Here is a 20,814-nt window from a genome sequence, read left to right as displayed (position 1 = left end):
ATATTACAAGTTCAATTCCTAAACCATAAAATTTATAACATTCGAAAGTTTAATCTTATTTTGCTATAGTTGTTCCAATTCATAATTTTTTAAAAATAAATAATTAAAAATATATCTATAAATTAATAATTATTAATTTACACTATAAAATAATAATTATTAATTTATAGATAAATTAATATCACTATAAATTAATAAAATGTCTTAGTCCCAACATTATTAATTTATAGAGGTTTTACTGTACTTGGCATGATTGAAATAAACATGATCGTTGATACATACGTAATTGTTACAGATATTATTATTATCTACCGTTTACAATCCTGTTCTTCTTTCTTTATTAGACAAATCATTCATGAGACAAAATTACTACATTACCACCAATTTTGTATATGGAAATGTGAAACTTATACATTTTTTGTTACCTGTTACTGTTAGCTTTAAAAAGGAAAACGTTTAATCAAATAATCAAAAACAAACTAGTTTTGGGACCCCGGACCTGTTGAATCCAATCCAATAAAAAGAACAATAATGTGTACTGTGTAGACAATAAATCGGTTATGTGTACGTAGACATACAATAATCCAGTTTAAGATAACTGAGTCGACGTATGTATTTATCCAGCAAGTCATTTGTGAACGTTTTCTTCTTCACAACATAAGCTGTACTGATTGACACCACACCATGACAACTCATGTAAATTAAACAAAAATAGCCGTGAAAGCCATTAAACTCTGTTTTGCCAATTACACTCCTTGGCCTATCCTGCCTAAGATTTTATTTTCTTTTCTTCATGCTTGTATAAAATTGTGTGATAGATAAAAAAAAATCTCCCTTTGCCCAAAAAAAAAAGATAAAAGAATTTCCTAAGTACAAAAATTGGTTCTTTCTATGTGCGTGTATCTCTTGTGATGATAAATGCTACCATGGTTTACCGGGCTCCTTGTCGGATTTTACCGGAGATAGAGAAACCAACTTTATGTTTTCGCTGTTCTTTGGCTTGTAGTTGTTATATGCAGCTACACCAGCAATTGCTGCGAGTGAACACAATTCACAAGATCACTATTTTTACTCATACTATAATTCTCAACTTTATGTGGCATGATGAACATAAGATGATCTTACCAATGGCATAACCAAAGAGATTGATGATTGTGAGTTTTGTCTCGGCAAAGAGAAGAGCTGAGACCAAAACAACCACCCAATCTTTAAACACTCCAGCAATTCGTATAGTGAGAGCACTTGTCTGCGATATCACAAGAAAAACCGACAGATTGAGAGCAAATGTACATAACGAATTAAGACTCAACACAAGAACATGAAAGTCCCATGTATCCATCTTCGACCTCTCAAGAAATATCCATGGTATGAACAAGCAAATCGCGCTGCAACACACACATCAGTACACATGTATAAATCATCTACACTTTTCAAACATTTTTTTTTCAATTGTGTTAAGTAAAAAATAAAATGACATTAGGGTTCTTTGGTATTCACAATACCTGCATGGGCTCATGTAGTACATAAGGGAGACTGGATTTAATTTGATGCCTTTCCTCTTAACAAGAATTTCCATTAATATTAGCCTCAAAGCTTCTGAAACAATACCACCCATTTGGTAAACAACTCCAATCCAGTTGATGTTTAATTCTCCATAAGACGCGACTAAAATGCCAAAACTTATAACTGACATTATCAAAAGCATCTTGCAGCTCATTATTTCAAGGCCAACACAAACTCCAAGTATAAACACAGCAACAGGCACTGCACAAATATAATTCTTACAAAATCAGTTATACATAACATTTTAATTAAATTAAATGAGTGTTAGTAAGAGAGCTAATTAAGTTCTTACTAATGGCCTTCAGCATTTGGGAAAATGCAACAGTTAAGTAGAGATAAGCAGTGTTTCCTAACCACAGTGTCATTGCAAACATTGCACCTATTGGAATAACTGATGTAACATATCTGAGTACATATAGAGTGGATTTTTAGTTTAAAAAGGTTATTTACAAGTCCAAAGTAAATCTATAAATAGCTTACGAATTAAGGTCTCCTTTCGATCTTACATTTCTAATGTCATTCCTTCCTCAACCTTCATAACCTTTTAAGGGCACTAAAAATTAGATTATAAGCGTTTTGACTAATGAACATTAAAGGAAAGATCATAATAACTAATGAGTTACCTTAAAAACCTTGGTGAGGAGAAAACACAAAACAGAGGAAAAGCTCATGTGGAGTAATGTCAATCCAAGTGGGTAAGGGAAGTTTATTTCCTTAGATGACAATACCCACTGCATCGTATATATATAAATAAAGTCAGAAATAAAAATTCATCGATACAATAATACATTAACTAAATCTACTGTTGTATTAACAAACCTTTTTTTTTTTTTGGACAAAACTGTTGTATTAACAAATCAAACCACATTTTAACGAGCCAAACCAAAATTGTCAAAATTAACAGCTTTATTTCAGTTCAAGTTCAAAGCTAATTAATTCTCTAAAACCGACAAAAAAAAAAGAACAGAAAATCCAAACTGAACCGAATCTAAAAAAGCCTAATGTCCAGATCTAATAAAATCAAATCTTGAGCCAAAAAGACTGCAATCAAGAAACATAGATCCACGAACATATAATGTTAATGTGAGATTTGACTTAAACCTTATTGAAGAAGATTTGACAGCTAGAGAGAGTAATGTAGAGAAGAATGGAAGCATACGTCACGTGTTCATCTTTGAGAAAGCCTCTGATCCGATTACGATCCGCCATTAGAGTCAACAATCGTTTTGGTCTCTAAACAGCAGCAAAAAAGAGTTAATTTGCCATTTTAGTCTTTCGTTTTTTTTTCCAATATTTAATAATACCTCACTTTCCCATCTCCTAAGCAACAAAATACTTCATTAAATAGGTTGACAAAGAAGTAACGACGAATCATCAGGTCCCGTTTTAAGTAACTTCTTTTCTACGAAATCCGTTGTAACTTGACCAAGATGGGTCGGGTGTACGGGTCATAATGGGACTAGAGGCCCAATAGAAGGGTCCTTATTCTTCTTTGTGAGGAAGTTTTTGGCAAGAATCATCAAAAACTCAAAAGCTGTCTAGCGAGCTGAAATTTTGCGAAACTTCTACAATGTATAGTCTCCTTAAAGCTGTGGGTAGACAATGGGTAGTCTCCTAACATAGAAAAACCAGTGTTCAAGAAAGCGGTCTAGACGGCCGTCTAGGCATTAGGCGCTCAGCAAACATCTAAATGACCGCTTAAACCGCCTAAAATCATATAATATTATTTTAATATATATATTTTATTTTTAACTACATATACTTAAATTTTTAAATTTTATATTCGTATCCATATTTATTAATGTTCATATGTTATTAATCTAAATTAAATAAATGTATTTTTACTAATTTTAGTTTATAAATTATTATTATTTATTTCTTTTAACATATATTTTTACATAATTTTATATATAATATCATATCATATATATAATGTTTTGTATTGTAAACGCCTAAAAACGCCTAAACTCCGACTATGCGTTCTAGGCGCTAAGCGTTAGGCGTTGGGTCACTGGCCACATACTGCCTAACACTTTCTTGAACACCGAGAAAAACCGATAAATAAAATCAACACATATGTAATTGTGAATATACTTGAACTTACATTTTCCAAAATTTTGTTAGGGTTCAACTAATTCACAATTGTCAATCTCATACACTTAAATCTTACTTCGAGATATAGTTTTTTCAAGTACAAAGTCAAATGATGGAGAGACTAGAGACTTTAAATTAATTTAATTCCCATCTGTGAGTATTTTATAAGTACTTAACAGTTATACGTCTCCTACTCAATAGATATGGAATATTTTCATTTGCTTTTGGTATTACAGAATAGAGTAAAACTAATTCATCAAAGTATTCAGAATCAAAAGAGAGTATGAGCATAATCAACACTGTGTAAATGTCATGGATAGATAAGTATTATTATGTATGCATGTTAGAAAAATAACAAATAGTTATAATATAAGATTAAATGGAACGAACTATAGATCACAAAGAAGAATAGTGACATATTTTTGTATCTAGCTGCTAATATTGCGAAATATGTATATGGATATTAATTGTAGAACAATATATGGATAAATAAAATATTTTAGTTGTTTTTGGTTATAAAGATAGTAGAGAAAGTTGTTTCGATATGGATATAAATATTTAATGACATTCAATGCTAATAATTTTCAAAACAAATTTAATTGTCTAAACCCTCTGTAAAAATACTAGTATAGATACACTTATAAAAATATATATTTATAGATAATACACCTCCTCAAGCCAAATGATCCTTAGGAGAATAGAGGCTTGAAACTGACATCCGACTAAGGAGATTATGAAAAGGATCTGATTGCAATGGCTTTGCGAGAGAATATCTGCAAGCTGACTCTTAGAAGCCACATGATAGAAAGAGCTTTAGAAAACCCTTTCTTCACTTGATTTTCCATGATTGTTAGCAATGTGCAATGTAGACTTTTTGTCACAAAATAGATTCGCTTGCGAGTTAGGACTGATATGGAGATCCTGCATCATTTGTTCGAACTATTTCCATTATGTACATTAGACTTGTGTATAGTATGAGCTAAAAGAATTTTATATTATACTAAATATACACTTATAACATTATATATGTATAGTTAATAATATATATAGAGGATATAGATTATTGAAAATAGACAGCAAAAGAGAGTATTTTTGCAAAAAAGTATAGAAATAGAATATTTTTACAAATGCTCCAAATTGGATTTCTGTCACTTTTGTACAATAGGATTTATGAAAATTTCAATTTTTTTTTGTAGATAGACGAGATATGATGCAATGCAAATTTAACTAATATTCGATATTTGTATTTTAAACTTTATTATTAGCATAGTTTAACTAAAATTACATAGGACATCCGATATTGTTTTCTAGGCAATCATATTGTTATATTCCTCAAAATTCATAGTCTATTTTTATTTTTATGTGCTTAACTATTCAATTTTAAATTGATCTCATTTTTTTTATATATAAATGACATGTTTTATTATTTAATGTTCGTATTTGTTTTTGAATTTATTTTTAGAGGTGAATATGTTTAAAAAAATAATTATTTTTAGAGGTGAATATTATTTTTTGAATTTAATTTGTTTTAAAAATTATTTATAAGATATCTATGATGTCTCCCTTTACTGACTTTCTAAATCAACGGAAATAGAAAACGAAGGATTTGTATTCAACTTAACATTTTAAGTGAATTGTGTAAAATTTACAAATTTTATGTTATTCAGTCATAAATTTTAAAAAGTATATTAAAATCTATTGTTATTGAACTAATGATTTAAAAATTTACTTTAAAATCTATTGTTATTCAAAACAGTTTGTGAATTTGAATTTTTAATGATTTTTAGAGATTCTGGAGAATTTGAGAGGATTTGTTTAGTTAAAAATACATAAATTTAAATCTTTTGGTTTTAGGTAAATAATAATGTAATAAATAATAAGATCTGCATCCGTTTGCAAGAAAATAATGTACATATAACTTTAAATTGTGATATTACATATAATAATTTTAAGTTATAATATTTATTAAAATGGTAAAAACTTATTATGTAAATCTTACAAATATAATGTTATATTAGCAAATGTACCTCGGTTTTAATAATAGGGAGATATTTAATTTTTCTATTTTATCTCTAATTTGACATGTGATCATATTAACGTTGAATACTTGATTTTTCTACAAAGTTTTAGATTTTTGGTTCTTTTCCGAAGGAAAATTCATTTTCAGTATTTGTATTTGTATCAAAACAAAAGATTATCTTATTGGTGTGTGGTTACTGTCATCACTTATCAAGAGTATCTCCATACAAAAATAACTGAAACCCAAATTTTAAGAGAGGGAGAAAAATAAAATAACAAAACAGAATAAAATGTAGCAGATGATAAAGTGGAACTATAGGGAATCCACTGTGATGCATTGAGCATTGTGGCCGAAGAATCTCACCAATAGTAGAAAAGAAAAAAATCGCAAAAAATCCAAAAGTTTTATGGACTTTTATTATGCCAATTGCAATTATGGAGAAAATATAAAGTTCATAAAAAAACATTCATTCTTCTGCTGTTGATATGTTTATAGTTTACGTAACACAGTTCAATGCAGTCCATATTGAAAGACAAAAAAAAGACACTATCCATAATATATATTAAAAAATCCATTTAAAAAACATATTTAAATAATAAAATGAAATTATATAAGTTTCTAAAGAGAATGAACATAAATTAATAAAGAATCATCTTTTTTTTTCTTTTTTTTTTTTATCTTTTTCGATTTATTTATTGTTCCATTTGACGAAATTATTATATAGAAAAAATATTAAAATTGCTTAATTAGTCCGGAAAAAGGCCAAAGCAAGAAACCAAAACCCATCATTCCTTTTTCTTCTTCTTCATCGCCACAGCCACAGCCACCGAATCAGATTTTTTGTATATATTTACGATCAAAGCATTCTCGTCTTCGAATTCTGATAATGTCTGTCCTATAAAACTTGATTAATCTCATCAAAATTTTGCATTTTTTTTCTCTTTATCCCAAATAAATTACGACTGAAGGAGAGAAAAAAAAAAAGCTCGCAACTTTTGATTCCTCTGTTTGGAATTTTCTGATCTGAAAATAATGGCTGCGATCACTGAGATTGCCACTGATCCAAATGAGGTAATCAACGATGGTGGTGAGGGAATTGAGAAGAGCTTGGTGACGGATTCTAAACCGGAAACCGAATCGGACCTCAAACCCAAATCATCCAAACCGGAATATGATCAAATGAAGAAGCTTGTGGCCATGTTCAAGAGACTCAATCCTCAAGCTAAGGAGTTTTTCCCTTCTTACAAGAAGAATCTCTCTTCTGACGATTCTAAAAAGCCATCTGCTGAAGACAACAACAAAAAGGATGGCATTCACCGCAGGGTATGTATAATCCTGTTTCTCATTGATACATCTTTATTGAAAAGTTTGGATTTTTTTTGTTGTACAATATCAGATTGAGTTCTCTGTGCTGGAAAGTCTCCATCTTGATGGTTCAAAATAGAAAAAGTTTTGGTTTTTGATCTTGTTTTGTTTGATTTGGTTGTACATTGTCAAGTTTTGCAACACTTGTATGGTCTTGACTCAACATTTCATCAATTGAAATATGCTAAATTGTCTGTGTTTGGTTTTGTGGAGTACAGAGAAGAAACAACTTTAACCAAGGGAGGAAACTGAGGTTACCTGGAAGAGCTTCTAAGGCTCAAAGGGAAGATAGTATTAGAAGAACAGTATATGTCTCTGACATTGATCAGAGTGTAAGTTACCTTAAAGCCTCTCTCTTCAGGTTTTCAGAAATGTAGTTCAATGTTGCATTTCATTAATTACCTATACATTTTATTTTTTTTCAATTAGGTGACTGAGGAAGTCCTTGCTGGCTTGTTCAGCAGCTGTGGACAAGTAAGTTGAAATCATTTTAAGATTTTTATTGCCGGTTGTTATCTTTTGTTGTTGAAGTAGTAACATAGCATTCTTCTTCTGAAGGTTGTTGATTGTCGAATCTGTGGAGATCCAAATTCAGTTCTTCGCTTTGCGTTTGTTGAGTTTTCTGATGACCGTAAGTTAAAGCTATTGGATTTTTTTTTGTAATCTTCTTTACCAAAAATTCAAGTCTCAAATTTGACTTACATTAGTATGCATTTGTTTTAAAAAAAAGAACAGAAGGTGCACGAGCGGCTTTAACTCTCGGTGGAACAATGATTGGATTTTACCCAGTTAGAGTCTTACCTTCAAAAACTGCTATTCTTCCAGTGAATCCCACATTTCTCCCCAGGGTATAACTAGAGTTTCAAGAACTGCTATCAAATTTGATTCTAGTATATACAATTTTGTAACTAAAACCTGTGGTTTCCCTTTGGTGTTTTTATTCAGTCAGAAGATGAAAGAGAGATGTGTACAAGGACCATCTACTGCACAAATGTTGACAAGAATGTAAATACTTTTTCCCGGTTAATATATATGTTTGGCATCTACGTCCTTGTTCCCAGTTTGAAGATAGTTCCTTTAAACTGCAGGCTACTGAAGATGATGTCAAAACCTTCTTTCAGTCTGGATGCGGTGAGGTCAGTCCAGAATCCAAAAACTACTATGTTCTTCTTTCTGAAAGATAATATGAAATTTGTGAATGCCACAATAATACTCAAGTTTGTTTTCTTTCTTTCTTATCTACACAGGTTACTCGCTTAAGGCTTCTCGGTGACCAAATGCATTCTACTCGCATAGCTTTTGTTGAATTTGCCATGGTAAGCTCCTCAGATTCTGGTAAAAACTCAGCTTTTGTGTCATACTGAACAACTGATGATATGTTTGTTTTCGGGATGAAAAAGGCAGAGAGTGCAGTTGCGGCACTAAACTGCAGCGGCTTAGTCTTAGGATCTCAGCCAATAAGGTACATGCATGTTTCTCTTTTGTAATAAACCTTTCATTGAATATTCAAAATATGATATTATTTTTGTTTTTTTTTTGACAACAAAATATGATATTAATTCTTTTGATTTCTTCAGGGTAAGCCCTTCAAAGACGCCAGTGAGATCACAAATCACTCGATCACCATCCACAAGCTAGGAGAAACTGACTCAGTACTAGCTTTTGCTGATGAAAGAGAGTGATGATGCAACATTTAGTTTTTCCTTTAGTAATATTTTCCAGTTGTCATTTTCTTTTCCTAGAGCACTTATATTTCCAGCTATGTAGTATCTGGAAAGCAAAAGAAACCATGAGCATGCTCTTGTTCTGAGTGCTGAAACTCATTTTTAGACTGAGATACTACATTACAGTTTAATATCTTTCTCAAAGGAGTTTTTGGAGCATTTTGGGGAGTTCTCGTGTAGGGTCTAGGCTTTAGTGAATAATCTTTTTCCCAACGGACTCATTGTTTTAATGTTTACCAACAGTTCAAAAGATGTTACCATAATGAAATTACAATGTTGTGTATATCAAATCAGGTCCCCGGTGTTGTACTATCACCATCTTCCCCACGAAAACAAAGTGGTACGATGCAATGGAAATTGACTGACAAAAAGATTTCCTTAAAACACAGTGGGAAAATATGAATGTGTCAAATATTCACTCTGTCATTGCCTGCAGTGTCTCTTTGCAATATAGATGTTCTCTTAAACTTCAACGTACCTCCAGCTCGGCTTGAAGCTTTTTTTCCAACTTCCTTCAATCTGAGGTTAGTTTTCTTCCTGCAAGGAAACAAAGCAACAGTATGAATAATTTACTGAATATGGATACGTCTTCTGTCTATGTAAGTTCTCAATGTCATAGAAAGACATGTCGCTACTATGTACCTTCAACGCATGAGTTCTTCACCATCAATCACCACCCGCTGGATATGCTTGATCTTGAACCATTCAATTTTTTTTCTGAATATCTTTTCTTTCAGTATAGGACAACCATTTATGCGCAGGAGAGACAGGGAGGAAGGAAAGCCTTCATCTGGTAGTGATGCTAACTTATCACATCCGCTGATTTCTAGCATCCTTAGAATCCTTAACGCTCTAAGTGCTTTGTTATTCAAAGTCCGGAGATTCTTGAATTCGCCTATCAGTAGAGAGTTAAGACCCCAAGGCAGGAGGTTAAGGTTTTCATCTGGTGGGAAAGATTTAACGTCATCATTTCCTCCCTTGATCTGAACATCACGCAAGTTAGGAAGTTTATTCAATTCCCACGCCATAGGTCTGAGCTTTGTGCAGAAATTGATGCAAAGCGTTTGAAGACTTTTCGGGAAACCGTAGTAACCCGAAGCATAGAACACAACGTGCTGAACTTCAGGACACTCGTTTATATGGATGGAAAGAAGAGAAGTGAACTCCTTCAAATCTGGAGGCAGTTTTTTGAGATTCCCACAATTCGAGATTAACAATGACGTGAGTTTCAAGGTTCCCAGTCCGCTAGAGAAAAGTTTCAGCATCGGGCAATCCATAATCTCTAAGGACTCAAGAGCTAAACGAACATCATGACGAGCCACGGTGAAACCACTCAGTTTCTCACAGTGTCTTAATGAAAGGCTTCTGAGATTCTGGAAACTGGCAAACGGGAATACCTGGAGATTGCTGCAACTAGTGTCTATGAAGAGATCCTCGAGCTGTGGGAATATGAGATTTGTTTGCACAGTTTCTAAAAACTCCAGCTTCATGCAATCTCTTATGTACAGGGTTTTCAAAGTGGTGGAAGGGTATTCTCCAGGCAAGGCCTCCAGGGAATGGCAACTAACGACTAAAAGTTCTTGGAGACTGGGACAATCTTGCAGCAAGCTCTCTGGTAGAGATTTTTCTCTGAGGCATCCTTCAATATGTAGTCTTTTTATACTTGCAGAAACTTTTTTGAGCTGCGGAACTTTTATCACTTTAATACTCTCAAAACCAGTTTCATCTTCGTCTGCCTGAGGCATCCTTTTCCCATAAGTGCTAGCAGCATCACTAGATGAGGCTCCAAGTGATGAGATTTCAGATTCTGGCCTACATAGCTCCTTGTTTTCGCTATGCAACTCTTTGTTTCTAGGCAAATATGGTTCTGAAGTTTTGCCATAGTCAACTTTAGTGGAATCTGGAAGCCCCTTCAAGAACTTTTTTGTCAGTCTGGGACAACTTTTAATGGTCAGTTTATCAAGGCGTGGAAAGATCCTACCTTCTAGTTCAGGACAACGCCATTCTTCCCATCTTGGCATGTCGTAGAAACTTAGATCCTCAAGGCATGGAAACGGTTCTAGGGTCGAGACACTGTCGTTCTCACCGTAGAAAAACTCTAGACCAATCTTCTGCAGTATCTTGAATTTCTCAATGCTAAGGTACTTGAGTTTTGGTAGCTGTCCCAGTGACGGCAGCAATATACAGAGACTGCAGCTTGTCAAATAGACAGAGGTCATGCTGGTAAATGAAGTATGACCCAACCACTTAGGAAATGTTGCACCCCCATACGAGTTTATGCTAACCTTTTTCAAGTTATGATGAGGTTGCAACATTCGGAGCAACCCACTTTGCTCACAAGCTATTGTATTGCAACCAGAAATTTTCATATTCCATGTGAGGACCAACTTTTTGAGGAGTGGCTTTTCCCTCAAACAAGCGGCACTTGCTTCTTCTAGGGTAACCACATTTTGCAGCTCAGAGATGTGAAGTGTCCCTCGAAGATGAGAAAGTTCTCTCAGTTCTTCCAGCGAGGCCCCATTCAGATTTGCTACAACGAAATTTGACAGATTCTGCAAGCTTGTAAGTTTACTAATTCCCAATGGCATCTCTACTAATGGAGTCCGTAAGAGGACAAGATAACGCAAGTTGATGAGGTCTACTATGCTTGCTGTCAGTGTCCTTAGTTGACGGCAATTTGACAAGAAAAGCGTCTGTAGATTATGGAGTCCCATCACAAAAGCTGGAATTTCTATCACTTCGGTGTTGGACAGATCTAGATATCGCAGCGTCATTAGTCCCTCGAATGATTCAGGCAATCTGGTTATATGGTAATGAGACAAGCTAAGAATACGTAGACACCTCAATGTCTGTTCTGAGAAGTCTGGCAACGGGTCCAGAGCTTTCTCTACTAGTTTAGAACACCCAAAAGGTGAGACAACTAGTGGAAGAAAGGTTCTCAGATACTTAGCTCCATGGGTGAGAGTGGAAGCTACGGAAGAATCCCATTGCTTCCCACAAAAGGATATATGTCGGACCCTCTTTGGTATTTGCTGCACTAAACTCTCATCTTCCAGTCTGTAGCAAAAATCTACTGCAACAGTTTTAGCTAAATCATTCATGAGATCGTGCATTGTAAACCTTTTCTTAGAGTCCACTGACTGGAGAAAAGATCTAGCAACTAAATCATCGAGGTACTTGTTACCAATGTCTTCCAATCTTTGGTTGCTTCCGGTCCCGGGTTGGTATAAGAGGTCAACTGCCATCCATAGAAGCACCAAGTTCTTCCTATCAACCTCGTAACCCTTTGGGAATATGGAGCAGAATGCAAAACATCGCTTAAGGTGACAAGGGAGAGAATCATAGCTCCGCCTTAGAACTTCAAGGACATCGGTAGTGTAGTGTAAGAAATTGCTTGATACAACTTCCCATTCACTGAGATCTGGCTTGGATTTGAGATGAGATGCGATAAATGTTGCTGCTAATGGCAAGCCCTTACATTGTTCTGCGATCTTTTTGCCAACTCTTTCTTGTTCTTGGTCTATAGAGCTTACTGACTTATTCTCCAAAACGGAACTACGGATCAGCTCCCAGCATTCTGTGTCAGTCATCAGCTTCAGTTGGTAGGTTTGAGCTGCATGCGTGATAGAAGCGGAAATATCATTTTGAGTAGTTATAACTATTTTGCTTCCTTCGGATGCGCCAGTGAAAGCAGAGAGGAAAATTTTCCATTCTGAACTGCCCTCAGACCAAAAATCATCTAGAACAAGTAGAAACCTCTTCCCCGCAAGCGTTTCCATCAGCTGGCCTTGAAGTGAAGGTAGATACTCAGTGTTAGCTGCAACAGAAGTGATTTTTTGGAGAACATCTTTGGTTACCCTGAAGACATCAAAGTCTTGCCCAACACAGATCCACACTTTAAGATCAAAGTACCTGGCCAAACTTTCGTCATTGTAAACGACTTGTACCAGTGCAGTCTTGCCAATCCCTGGCATACCATTAACTGAGATAACAAAAGGAGTTCCACAGGGAAATATATCATTAGACAATAGCAAATTGGTTAAGGCTCGCTTATCTGCCTCTCGCCCAAGATATATGTCATGAGAATAAAGAAGACGACTCATGTGTGACCTTGGCATCCACTGTGCTTCTCTCAGTCCAAGCACTTTTATTTGACCGACAAGACGGTCCAGTAGCGCAAGCACGCCGGGTATCTTTTCATGAGCCATTTCATGCATCTTTTTCTCTTCTTGCGCAAAATTAGATTTCCATGTCCAATGCTTCCGAGTAAGTAATGGAATCATAGATAGGACTTCGAGAATATTTTCTGCCTTGAAGGAAGCATCTTGGAATTCAGTGAGCCACCTTCTAACTCCTTCAACATCATCTGCTTTTTGATCCGCATCAGCAAGCACCTGAGTTCCTGCCAGAAAAGACGCCTTCATTTTCCCCAGTTCATTGATTTCCGAAGGTGTCGTAGCAATACGGTCAAGCCGGTTAAACGCTTCCAAACAATCTAATAAATGAGGGTTTGCCATGTTCTCTCCTTGAAAGCTTGTTGAATGAGAATGAGAGACTTGTACGCCCTATGCCTTTCGTCCAGGTTCTTTGTCTGATCACCCGCAACTGATATTCCCTTTTCTCCTTTTTACCTTACTTAACTATGAGAGGATGAAGGGAGACGACTTTCAATCAAAACATAACCAATAAAAGATGCTCTTAATATAACAGGATGTCCAAATCTGCCTCCGTCCTTACCATCAAATTAAAGGTTTTTTTAGTTGTAAATACTTTTATTTTATTAGACAGATGCACGATGTAACGTGCAATTTATTATGTAGCTTTGTCTATCGTACATTAATTATACTGGTACAACAAGTTTTCATTTGTTTAATTATTTAAAAGTCAATGGAATGGCCTAGTGGATCTCATCAACTGCAAAAATAAAGATGGAACAAAATTAACCTTCAATTTCTTGTTTGACGTTAGCTCCACAAAGACTGAAAGGATGTTTCTCGTTGCGACGATTCTCTCAGGTATCATAGAAGGTCTGATCAAGGCTGTATTGTCTGCTGTTATCAAGGAATTCTTACAGGCGCAAAAAGATAGTGAGACAATACATGAGAGGGTGCACACCGCACTTTTGATTATAAGTGCAGTGCTTATTGATGCAGAGGAGAAGCAAATTAAGAACCATGCAGTGCAATCTTGGCTCAATGAGCTAAAAGACGCCTTATACCAGGCCGAGGATGTTCTTGATGATATTGCTACAGATGATCTTCGCAAAGAATCTACCAACTTGTCTGACATGGTAACAACCAAATTGACTTACATGATGCCCGCCTGCTGTTCGATCGGCGATTTAAAGAAGGTGAAGGAGAGTCTCGAGCGTCTAGCCTCACAGATAGGTTACCTCAACTTGAAAATCGACACACAGGCGATGACACACATAGCAAGATTGAGGACAACATCTCTATATGAAGAACAAAGAGTGTTCGGTAGACATGCAGACAAGGAGAAGATCAAAGGATTCTTGAACCCGAATAATAAAGAAAATATCAAGATGGTTGGCAGGGCAACAATAGGAAAGTACCTGGACAATGAGAAGCACTTAGAGAATCAAAGCGTGATATCCGTGATAGCCATTGTGGGGATTGGAGGGGTTGGCAAGACCACACTTGCACAAGTCATGTACAATGAAGAGCACTTACCTAATCATTTTACAAAAAAAGCATGGATTTATGTGTCAGAGGGGGTTGATGTTTTCAGCCTTACCAAGACAGTTTACGAGTCGATCACTTCTAGCCAATGTTATTTTACTGACTTAAATCTACTTCAGGTTAGCTTGAAAGAGAAGTTAGGAAATGAAAAAATTCTGCTCGTTTTTGATGATATGTGGAGCTGGAGTGAAACTTGTAAGGAATAGAATCTGCTATGCCTACCCTTTGCATATGCTGCTGAGGGGAGCCGGATTATCGTGACAACAAGAAGTCACCATGTTGCAAAAAATGTTTGTGCCGCTAGCTACACCCTCACACTTCAGCCTCTACCTGATAAAGAATGCTTGGAGTTGTTCAAGGATCGGGTACATGATGCTCATGATCAAAATCTAAATCCAAAGCTGGAAGATCTTGAAAAAGAGATACTGGATAAGTGCAAAGGCTTGCCTTTGGCTGCAAAGGCATTTGGTGGTCTGTTACGGTTTAACAGAGAAGTTGATTATTGGAGGAGGATCCTAGACAGCAAGATCTGGACTCTTCCAAGTGGTTCGACCAACATACTCCCAGTTTTACGAGTCAGCTACCATTACCTTCCACCTCACTTGAAACGATGCTTTGCCTACTGCTCCATATTTCCAAAAGGGCATGCTTTCGAAAAGGAAAGAGTAGTTCTTTTGTGGATGGCTGAGGGACTGTTGGAGAAGGCGGATAGCACAGAGAGAACAGAACATGTTGGAGATTTATACTTTTCAGAACTAGTTTCAAGGTCACTGTTCCAACAAGGCAGGGATACAAAGTTCACAATGCATGATCTTATCAACGAGTTGGCTCAGTTTGCAGCAAGGGAGTTCTCCTTCAAGTTTGAGAATCCAATTCAAGGGGTGTCAGGAAAAACCAAGCACATATCATACTTACGAGACCAATATAGTGGCGAGGCTATGAAGTTTGAGGTACTACTGCACAATGCAAAGTCTTTACGAACTTTTCTTCCTTTGAGCGATGGAAAATCTTCTCAAACTGCCTGCTATTTAAATACTATGGTCAGAGACAAGTTACTTCCGAGTCTTACCTGGCTGCGTGTATTGTCTTTGTCACACTATAGTTTGGTGATGTTGCCAAAAAACATTTTCAAGAAAATGAGCCATGTCAGGTACTTAGACCTTTCTGGAACTGATCTCAAGAAACTTCCAGCATCCGTTTGTTTTCTGTATAATCTTCAGACTCTTCTGCTAGCGTACTGCTACAATCTGATCGAGCTAGACGAAGCTATCTGCAATCTTACCAGGCTGAATCATCTTGATCTGACTGATACAGTGGACTTGAAACATATACCAAAACACTTTGGTAGATTGAAGAAGCTCCAGACTCTTACCAGTTTCGTTGTTGGCAAAGGGGAAAAGATCTCTGTACTCAGAGATTTTACAGAACTTGGCGGAAAACTCACAATCCTCGACCTGCATAACATTGGGGATATCAACGATGCGGAAGAAGCAAATTTGGAGAGCAAGACCCATCTGAAAGAGATAGATTTTACTTGGAGAACACAAACTGGTGTCGAGAGCTATTATCCAATGAAGGATAATGAAGAGGCAATCTTTGACAAGTTACGTCCAAATAACCAGATAGAGAAACTCACCGTAACAAAATATTATGGAAAAAGTTTCCCAGCGTGGCTGAGTGATCCTTCTTTCGCTAGCATCGTACGTTTGAAACTCATTGAGTGTAAAAGTTGTAAGCATCTGCCATCTCTTGGGGGACTTCCAGGTCTCAAGGAACTCTGGATTTCAAACCTCAAGGAGCTGAAAAGCATAGGTTCAGAATTCTACTACAGCAATTCTGAACCGCGTGATCAAAGACAACAACCGTTTAAGTCCCTTAAAGTATTGTCATTTGAAGACATGCCAATTTGGGAAGAGTGGGTGAATGTAGAGGTCTATGGAGGAACACTATTCCCTAACCTGGAGGAACTTGTGATAGAAAGATGTCCACAACTGGTCAGTAGTCTACCGGGCCGTTTCCCTTCTCTGATCGCTCTACTAATTCATCAGTGTCAAAAGTTAGTTTTTCAGCCGGATGCACGCAAGTATAAACAGCTTCAACAAGAAGGAATAACTAGACAGTGAGCTCTCTTGCCACATTTTTGCTAGACGAGGAAGTCAATAAAAAAAGAAACTAAACGAAGGTTTATTGAGTAAGTCTTAGTCGCTCTGTTTCTCTTTTTGTAATTAACCTTTCATTGAATATAGTTTTCTGATATGAAATGTTTTGAAATCTTCAGGGTAAGCCCTTCAAAGACACCAGTGAGACTGCGAATCACTCGACCACCATCGCCAAACTAGGAGAAAACAGATGCAAAGAGGCTTGCTGATGAAGGAGTGAGTGATGCAACACTCACAACTTTTCTTTCTTTTTTTTTTTTTTTTTTGTTTTGTTTCAGTCGTCTTTATTATAGAGCAGTCAATTTCCAGTTATGTAGTAGTATCTGGGGAAGACAGCACAGCAACCATGAACATGCTTCTTGAATTTGGAGTTGTTGTTCTGAGTTCTTACTTCTTAGACTTATCGAGTCATGTCATCTTTAAAGGAATTTTTTTTGGATCATTTTTGTTCTTCTCAACAAAAAGAATTAATGTTATGTTGACGCTCAAGTTTGTCCCAATGTCTCTAATTATGAGGGGTTTTGCATCCATGTAGAAGTATAATTTATTTTCGTCGGATATATAAAACTCGGGGGACCAAATTGCAAAATAACAATTTGTATCATTTTTGGTGGTTCTTAACGAAAAAGATCTAATAATTCATCTCGTTGTAGAGGGAATTTGATTCATGTTTGGGTTCAGAGGATTAAGATGTACTAGTGTTATACTGTTACGTGTTACCCTACCCTAATGTATCCAAACTGTGGGTTTTTTTGATTAATTTAAAAGTATAGTTCTTTTTTTCAGTGGGATATAAAAGATAAGGGACGAAATCACAAATATGCAGTTCTTGGTCACCTGAAACGGTGTCGTCGAAGAAAACCCCCTTCATTTTCCGATTGAACACAGTAGAGAGTAAAACTCAAAACCCTCGAATCCTCTCAATCGATCGACAACCGCCATTGTTTACAAAGATTCTTGAATTTGAAGAGATCTCTAGATGAGAAGTGCGTTAGGAAGAAGATTCACAAACCCTAATGGCTTCACCATTGCATCCATAGTCAAACAAACTCCATTTCTCACCCAATCCACATCTCATTTCTCCTCTTCGTCCGACTCCGCCGGCCGTGGTCGTGGACGTGGTTCCGGTGGAGATGGAGGGTTTCCCGCCGCTGGAAGGGGACAATTCGGTGTGAATCGTGATCCGGAAAAGGCTAGCGAACCGGTGGTTCCTGGACGTGAACCGTCGTCGTCATCTGCCGGAGGTTATGGTCATGGTCGTGGTCGCCCGATCCAATCTGATACGGTATCTCCTACGTTTTCTTCTTTCGTTAGACCTGATTCTTCTAGCGTTGGCCGTGGTAGAGGATCCGTTGGGTCAGACTCCGTTTCACCTTTCGCTGCTGATCCTCCTCGCCATTCGCCGCCTCCACCGCAGCAATCGAGTGAGGAATCTCAGGGAAGTCCTGTATTTTCGAAGCTACAGGAGATGAAGGACGTAACTTCGTCGCCACCACCACCACCACCACCAGAGTCTAAATCTGGTCAAGCTGATCCACCTATTACCATATTCAATGCGTTAGGAAGTGAGGTTTCACATCCAAGTGGAGCAGGTAGAGGGAAGCCTCTTGTGGAATCTGCTCCAATCCAACCAGAAGAAAACCGTCACATTCGACGTCCTCAGCCTCCACCACCGCAACAGCAACAGCAGCAGCGTTCACAGCCGCAGCAGAAGAGGGCTCAAAAGCCTAGGGATGAAACTCCCAGGCCACAATTGAGTATGGAAGAGGCTGGAAGAAGAGCAAGGAGCGAGCTTTCGCGCGGCGAAGCTGAAGGAGGAGGCGCTGTGAGGGGAAGAGGAGGGAGAGGAAGAGGAAGAGGAGCAAGAGGGAGAGGCAGAGGCAGAGGTGGTGAAGGATGGAGAGATGATAAGAAAGAAGAAGAAGGTGAACAAGAGGCTATGAGTATATTCGCTGGAGATTCAGCTGATGGAGAGAAGTTTGCTAAGAAAATGGGACCTGAATTGATGAAAACGTTAGCAGAAGGTTTCGAAGAAGTATGCGAGAAGGCGTTGCCTTCCACTACTCATGATGCCATTATAGATGCCTATGACACCAATCTCATGGTAACAGTTTCTGTGTTTTGTTTTCTCTATGATACGTCTAGAAAAGTATACAACTTCCTGCTGAGATTGCTGACAATGAAACTGCAAATAGTATTAGGAGTAGTGAATCCTCGAGAAGCAATGTCAGTAATATTGATTCATTTTGCGTAGAATTGGTTGTGGTGGATTTGAAGTTTAAAAGTTGTTTGACTTAATATGGACAATTTACAAAAGTAGGGCATCAGTTCGTCTTGTTGGATTCTCAGATATATAACTGCCTCTTAGGTTTTTGTTCTTTCATTGTGAAACTGGTCTTTCAGCCAAATGACCGATAGAGAAAGTTCCTTTTCTTGTTGGTTGGCTTTGCATTAAAATGGATATTGAGTCTCTTAGTCTTCTCTGTCTTTTTTTTTTTTTTTTTTTGTAGATTGAGTGTGAGCCAGAATACATTATGCCAGACTTTGGATCGAATCCTGACATTGATGAGAAGCCACCAATGTCTCTGCGTGAGTGCCTTGAGAAAGTGAAGCCTTTCATAGTGGCTTATGAGGGAATCAAGGATCAAGAAGAATGGGAGGTAATACTGTTCAATTTGTGAATTTTGCTTACTATGAAATCCATGCTATTTTTGTTTCAGTTGATGATCACTTGAAATTTCTCCCTTTTTGCAGGAAGCAATTAATGAAGCGATGGCACAAGCTCCCCTTATGAAAGAGATTGTTGATCACTACAGTGGTCCTGATCGAGTAACTGCTAAGAAACAGAATGAGGAACTCGATAGAATTGCTACAACAATACCCAAAAGTGCACCTGATTCCGTGAAACGATTTGCAGATCGTGCAGCTCTTACTCTTAAGGTTTGATCTCTTTAACCAAACCCCAAACTCTTCATTTACCATCAATTATATCTAAAGAGGTATTGACGTTTTTCTGAAACTTTTTGGCAATGCAGAGTAATCCTGGTTGGGGGTTTGACAAGAAATACCAGTTCATGGACAAGCTCGTTTTGGAGGTGTCACAAAGCTACAAATAGATAACTCAGATTTTAAACTCCTTTAAAAGCTTCATTGGCGGTTGAGTTTATATAAATCGTACTCTAGATCTTGCCTCTACTTAAAACGGTACCCATTTCTTTTGAACAAGACCAAGTACTCGATATTTGGGCTCTAGCTTTTTTCGTCATACGTTTTGAGGGTTCCCGTAATAACGGCATTGTTCTTTCGATTATTGTTACTCAAGAGATTGTATTGTATCCTTTTTCTTTAAGGGATTATAAAAGGCTTAAGCCTGTTCTTAAAAAATCTGTGTAATAGAAAAGAGAATGGTTCTTGACTGTTAGTGTTAATGCATGCCTTAACAGAGAAGTAGAGATCAGTGTCTGTTCATTGAAATTCTTTTTGTTCGAACTTCGAACCAATTGCGTAGAAACATATATGGTCACTTGCATAATTGCAGCTGCGGTTGTGGGACTTGTGGCGGCAGCTTTGTCACATACTAATATTTACTTATTTAGATACTTTCTTTAGCAAAGTTGATATGCACACCGGTTCTATCTCTTTCTTTCATGAAACACTTTTCCCACCGGTTGATGTATGTTGGGAATGTGATATTCTTCTTTTTAGTTAATACACATCTATAATTTATAATATATAATATTGGGGTGTAAACAAAACCTTTTTACTATAGATAAAATAATTAGTTTATGCAAAAACAAAATTATGCCTATGCAAGTATGCATGGTAAAATTCCTAGTTGATATTAAAAAGAAGAAAAAAAACCTAAAAAGTAAAATCTTCTGAAAGGTAAGAAGTTAGTAAAATCAATTATTACACACCCATTTTCTGAAATACAATTGTTATGATCAATATTGAAACATCGTTCTGTTTTATTTAAACTCTCTCTATCTCACTCTTCGAGCGCGTTGAGAGAATGTGAGAAACTGTGGCCAAAATTTCTTTAGTGGTTGAGTGATTGGACCTCCAATAATGCATATTTGTATGTTATCCGGAAATAGGACTCTAACTTAAATCTATGGTTTAGTAGGTCTCTAAAATGTCTTTCACGGAATTAGATTAAAATCAACAAATCCCTAGTTTTCCTATTAAAT

General features: G+C 36.6%; 4 protein-coding genes and 2 pseudogenes across 11 annotated transcripts; 4 read left to right on the top strand and 2 right to left on the bottom strand.

The window, feature by feature from the left end:
- Nucleotides 1–631: 631 nt before the first annotated feature.
- LOC104742886 (putative sugar phosphate/phosphate translocator At1g53660) lies at nt 632–2,896 on the bottom strand. Of its 4 annotated transcripts, none has more exons than XR_015579516.1 (8): nt 2,665–2,896; nt 2,187–2,294; nt 2,070–2,104; nt 1,856–1,968; nt 1,692–1,764; nt 1,503–1,596; nt 1,126–1,385; nt 632–1,034 (listed from the first exon to the last, which is right to left on the bottom strand). XR_015579516.1 is itself a non-coding variant. In XM_087483401.1 (8 exons), exons 6-8 carry the CDS (start codon nt 1,574–1,576, stop codon nt 922–924), a joined length of 447 nt encoding a protein of 148 aa, XP_087339527.1. In that variant the 5' UTR covers nt 1,577–1,596; nt 1,692–1,764; nt 1,856–1,968; nt 2,070–2,104; nt 2,187–2,294; nt 2,723–2,770; the 3' UTR covers nt 632–921. The 4 variants fall into 4 exon arrangements, 3 of the variants coding, with proteins under 3 accessions (XP_087339527.1, XP_010462269.1, XP_087339526.1); XM_087483401.1 differs by having other exon boundaries at nt 2,723–2,770; XM_010463967.3 differs by having other exon boundaries at nt 1,503–1,764; nt 2,665–2,892.
- A 3,501-nt stretch (nt 2,897–6,397) lies between these two features.
- On the top strand, nt 6,398–8,925 carry LOC104742884 (polyadenylate-binding protein-interacting protein 8). 4 transcript variants are annotated; one of them, XR_015580455.1, is made up of 10 exons: nt 6,398–7,000; nt 7,261–7,374; nt 7,472–7,516; nt 7,601–7,673; nt 7,773–7,890; nt 7,988–8,047; nt 8,131–8,178; nt 8,290–8,358; nt 8,443–8,504; nt 8,620–8,925. XR_015580455.1 is itself a non-coding variant. In XM_010463963.3 (10 exons), exons 1-9 carry the CDS (start codon nt 6,710–6,712, stop codon nt 8,465–8,467), a joined length of 834 nt encoding a protein of 277 aa, XP_010462265.1. In that variant the 5' UTR covers nt 6,398–6,709; the 3' UTR covers nt 8,468–8,504; nt 8,620–8,925. The 4 variants fall into 4 exon arrangements, 2 of the variants coding, with proteins under 2 accessions (XP_010462265.1, XP_010462263.1); XM_010463963.3 differs by having other exon boundaries at nt 7,778–7,890; nt 8,447–8,504; XM_010463961.3 differs by having other exon boundaries at nt 7,778–7,890.
- A 31-nt stretch (nt 8,926–8,956) lies between these two features.
- Nucleotides 8,957–13,439, bottom strand: LOC104742885 (putative disease resistance protein At3g14460 pseudogene; annotated as a pseudogene). The gene is made up of 2 exons (XR_015580454.1): nt 9,409–13,439; nt 8,957–9,303 (listed from the first exon to the last, which is right to left on the bottom strand). The product of XR_015580454.1 is annotated as a putative disease resistance protein At3g14460 pseudogene (transcript).
- A 263-nt stretch (nt 13,440–13,702) lies between these two features.
- LOC147928932 (putative disease resistance RPP13-like protein 1) lies at nt 13,703–17,066 on the top strand. The gene is made up of 2 exons (XM_087485439.1): nt 13,703–16,656; nt 16,744–17,066. The coding sequence occupies exon 1, from the start codon at nt 13,754–13,756 to the stop codon at nt 14,669–14,671; it is 918 nt and encodes a 305-aa protein (XP_087341565.1). The 5' UTR covers nt 13,703–13,753; the 3' UTR covers nt 14,672–16,656; nt 16,744–17,066.
- LOC147928933 (putative disease resistance RPP13-like protein 1 pseudogene) lies at nt 14,672–16,637 on the top strand (annotated as a pseudogene).
- Nucleotides 17,067–17,444: 378 nt separating the features above from the next.
- LOC104742883 (uncharacterized) lies at nt 17,445–19,819 on the top strand. The gene is made up of 4 exons (XM_010463960.3): nt 17,445–18,728; nt 19,135–19,284; nt 19,379–19,564; nt 19,660–19,819. The coding sequence occupies exons 1-4, from the start codon at nt 17,604–17,606 to the stop codon at nt 19,738–19,740; spliced, it is 1,542 nt and encodes a 513-aa protein (XP_010462262.1). The 5' UTR covers nt 17,445–17,603; the 3' UTR covers nt 19,741–19,819.
- Nucleotides 19,820–20,814: the final 995 nt, after the last annotated feature.

This window comes from Camelina sativa, chromosome 14 (assembly GCF_030686135.1).
Source record: "Camelina sativa cultivar CO46 ecotype springtype chromosome 14, ASM3068613v1".
Classification (NCBI taxonomy): Eukaryota; Viridiplantae; Streptophyta; class Magnoliopsida; order Brassicales; family Brassicaceae; genus Camelina; species Camelina sativa.
This window is presented reverse-complemented; position numbering and strand designations above follow the sequence as displayed.

Bases quoted from the DNA above. Each gene is read 5' to 3' on its own strand.
- LOC104742886 (XM_010463967.3), bottom strand. From the start codon at position 2,772: ATGGCGGATCGTAATCGGATCAGAGGCTTTCTCAAAGATGAACACGTG. The intron at 1,969-2,069 runs GTAAGATCGAAA...ATATGTACTCAG, and splicing joins GAAGGAATGACATTAGAAAT to ATATGTTACATCAGTTATTC. The intron at 1,386-1,502 runs GTATTGTGAATA...TGTGTGTTGCAG, and splicing joins TACTACATGAGCCCATGCAG to CGCGATTTGCTTGTTCATAC.
- LOC104742884 (XM_010463961.3), top strand. From the start codon at position 6,710: ATGGCTGCGATCACTGAGATTGCCACTGATCCAAATGAGGTAATCAAC. The intron at 7,001-7,260 runs GTATGTATAATC...TGTGGAGTACAG, and splicing joins AGGATGGCATTCACCGCAGG to AGAAGAAACAACTTTAACCA. The intron at 8,505-8,619 runs GTACATGCATGT...TGATTTCTTCAG, and splicing joins TTAGGATCTCAGCCAATAAG to GGTAAGCCCTTCAAAGACGC.
- LOC147928932 (XM_087485439.1), top strand. From the start codon at position 13,754: ATGTTTCTCGTTGCGACGATTCTCTCAGGTATCATAGAAGGTCTGATC.
- LOC104742883 (XM_010463960.3), top strand. From the start codon at position 17,604: ATGAGAAGTGCGTTAGGAAGAAGATTCACAAACCCTAATGGCTTCACC. The intron at 18,729-19,134 runs GTAACAGTTTCT...TTTTTTTTGTAG, and splicing joins CCTATGACACCAATCTCATG to ATTGAGTGTGAGCCAGAATA. The intron at 19,565-19,659 runs GTTTGATCTCTT...TTGGCAATGCAG, and splicing joins GTGCAGCTCTTACTCTTAAG to AGTAATCCTGGTTGGGGGTT.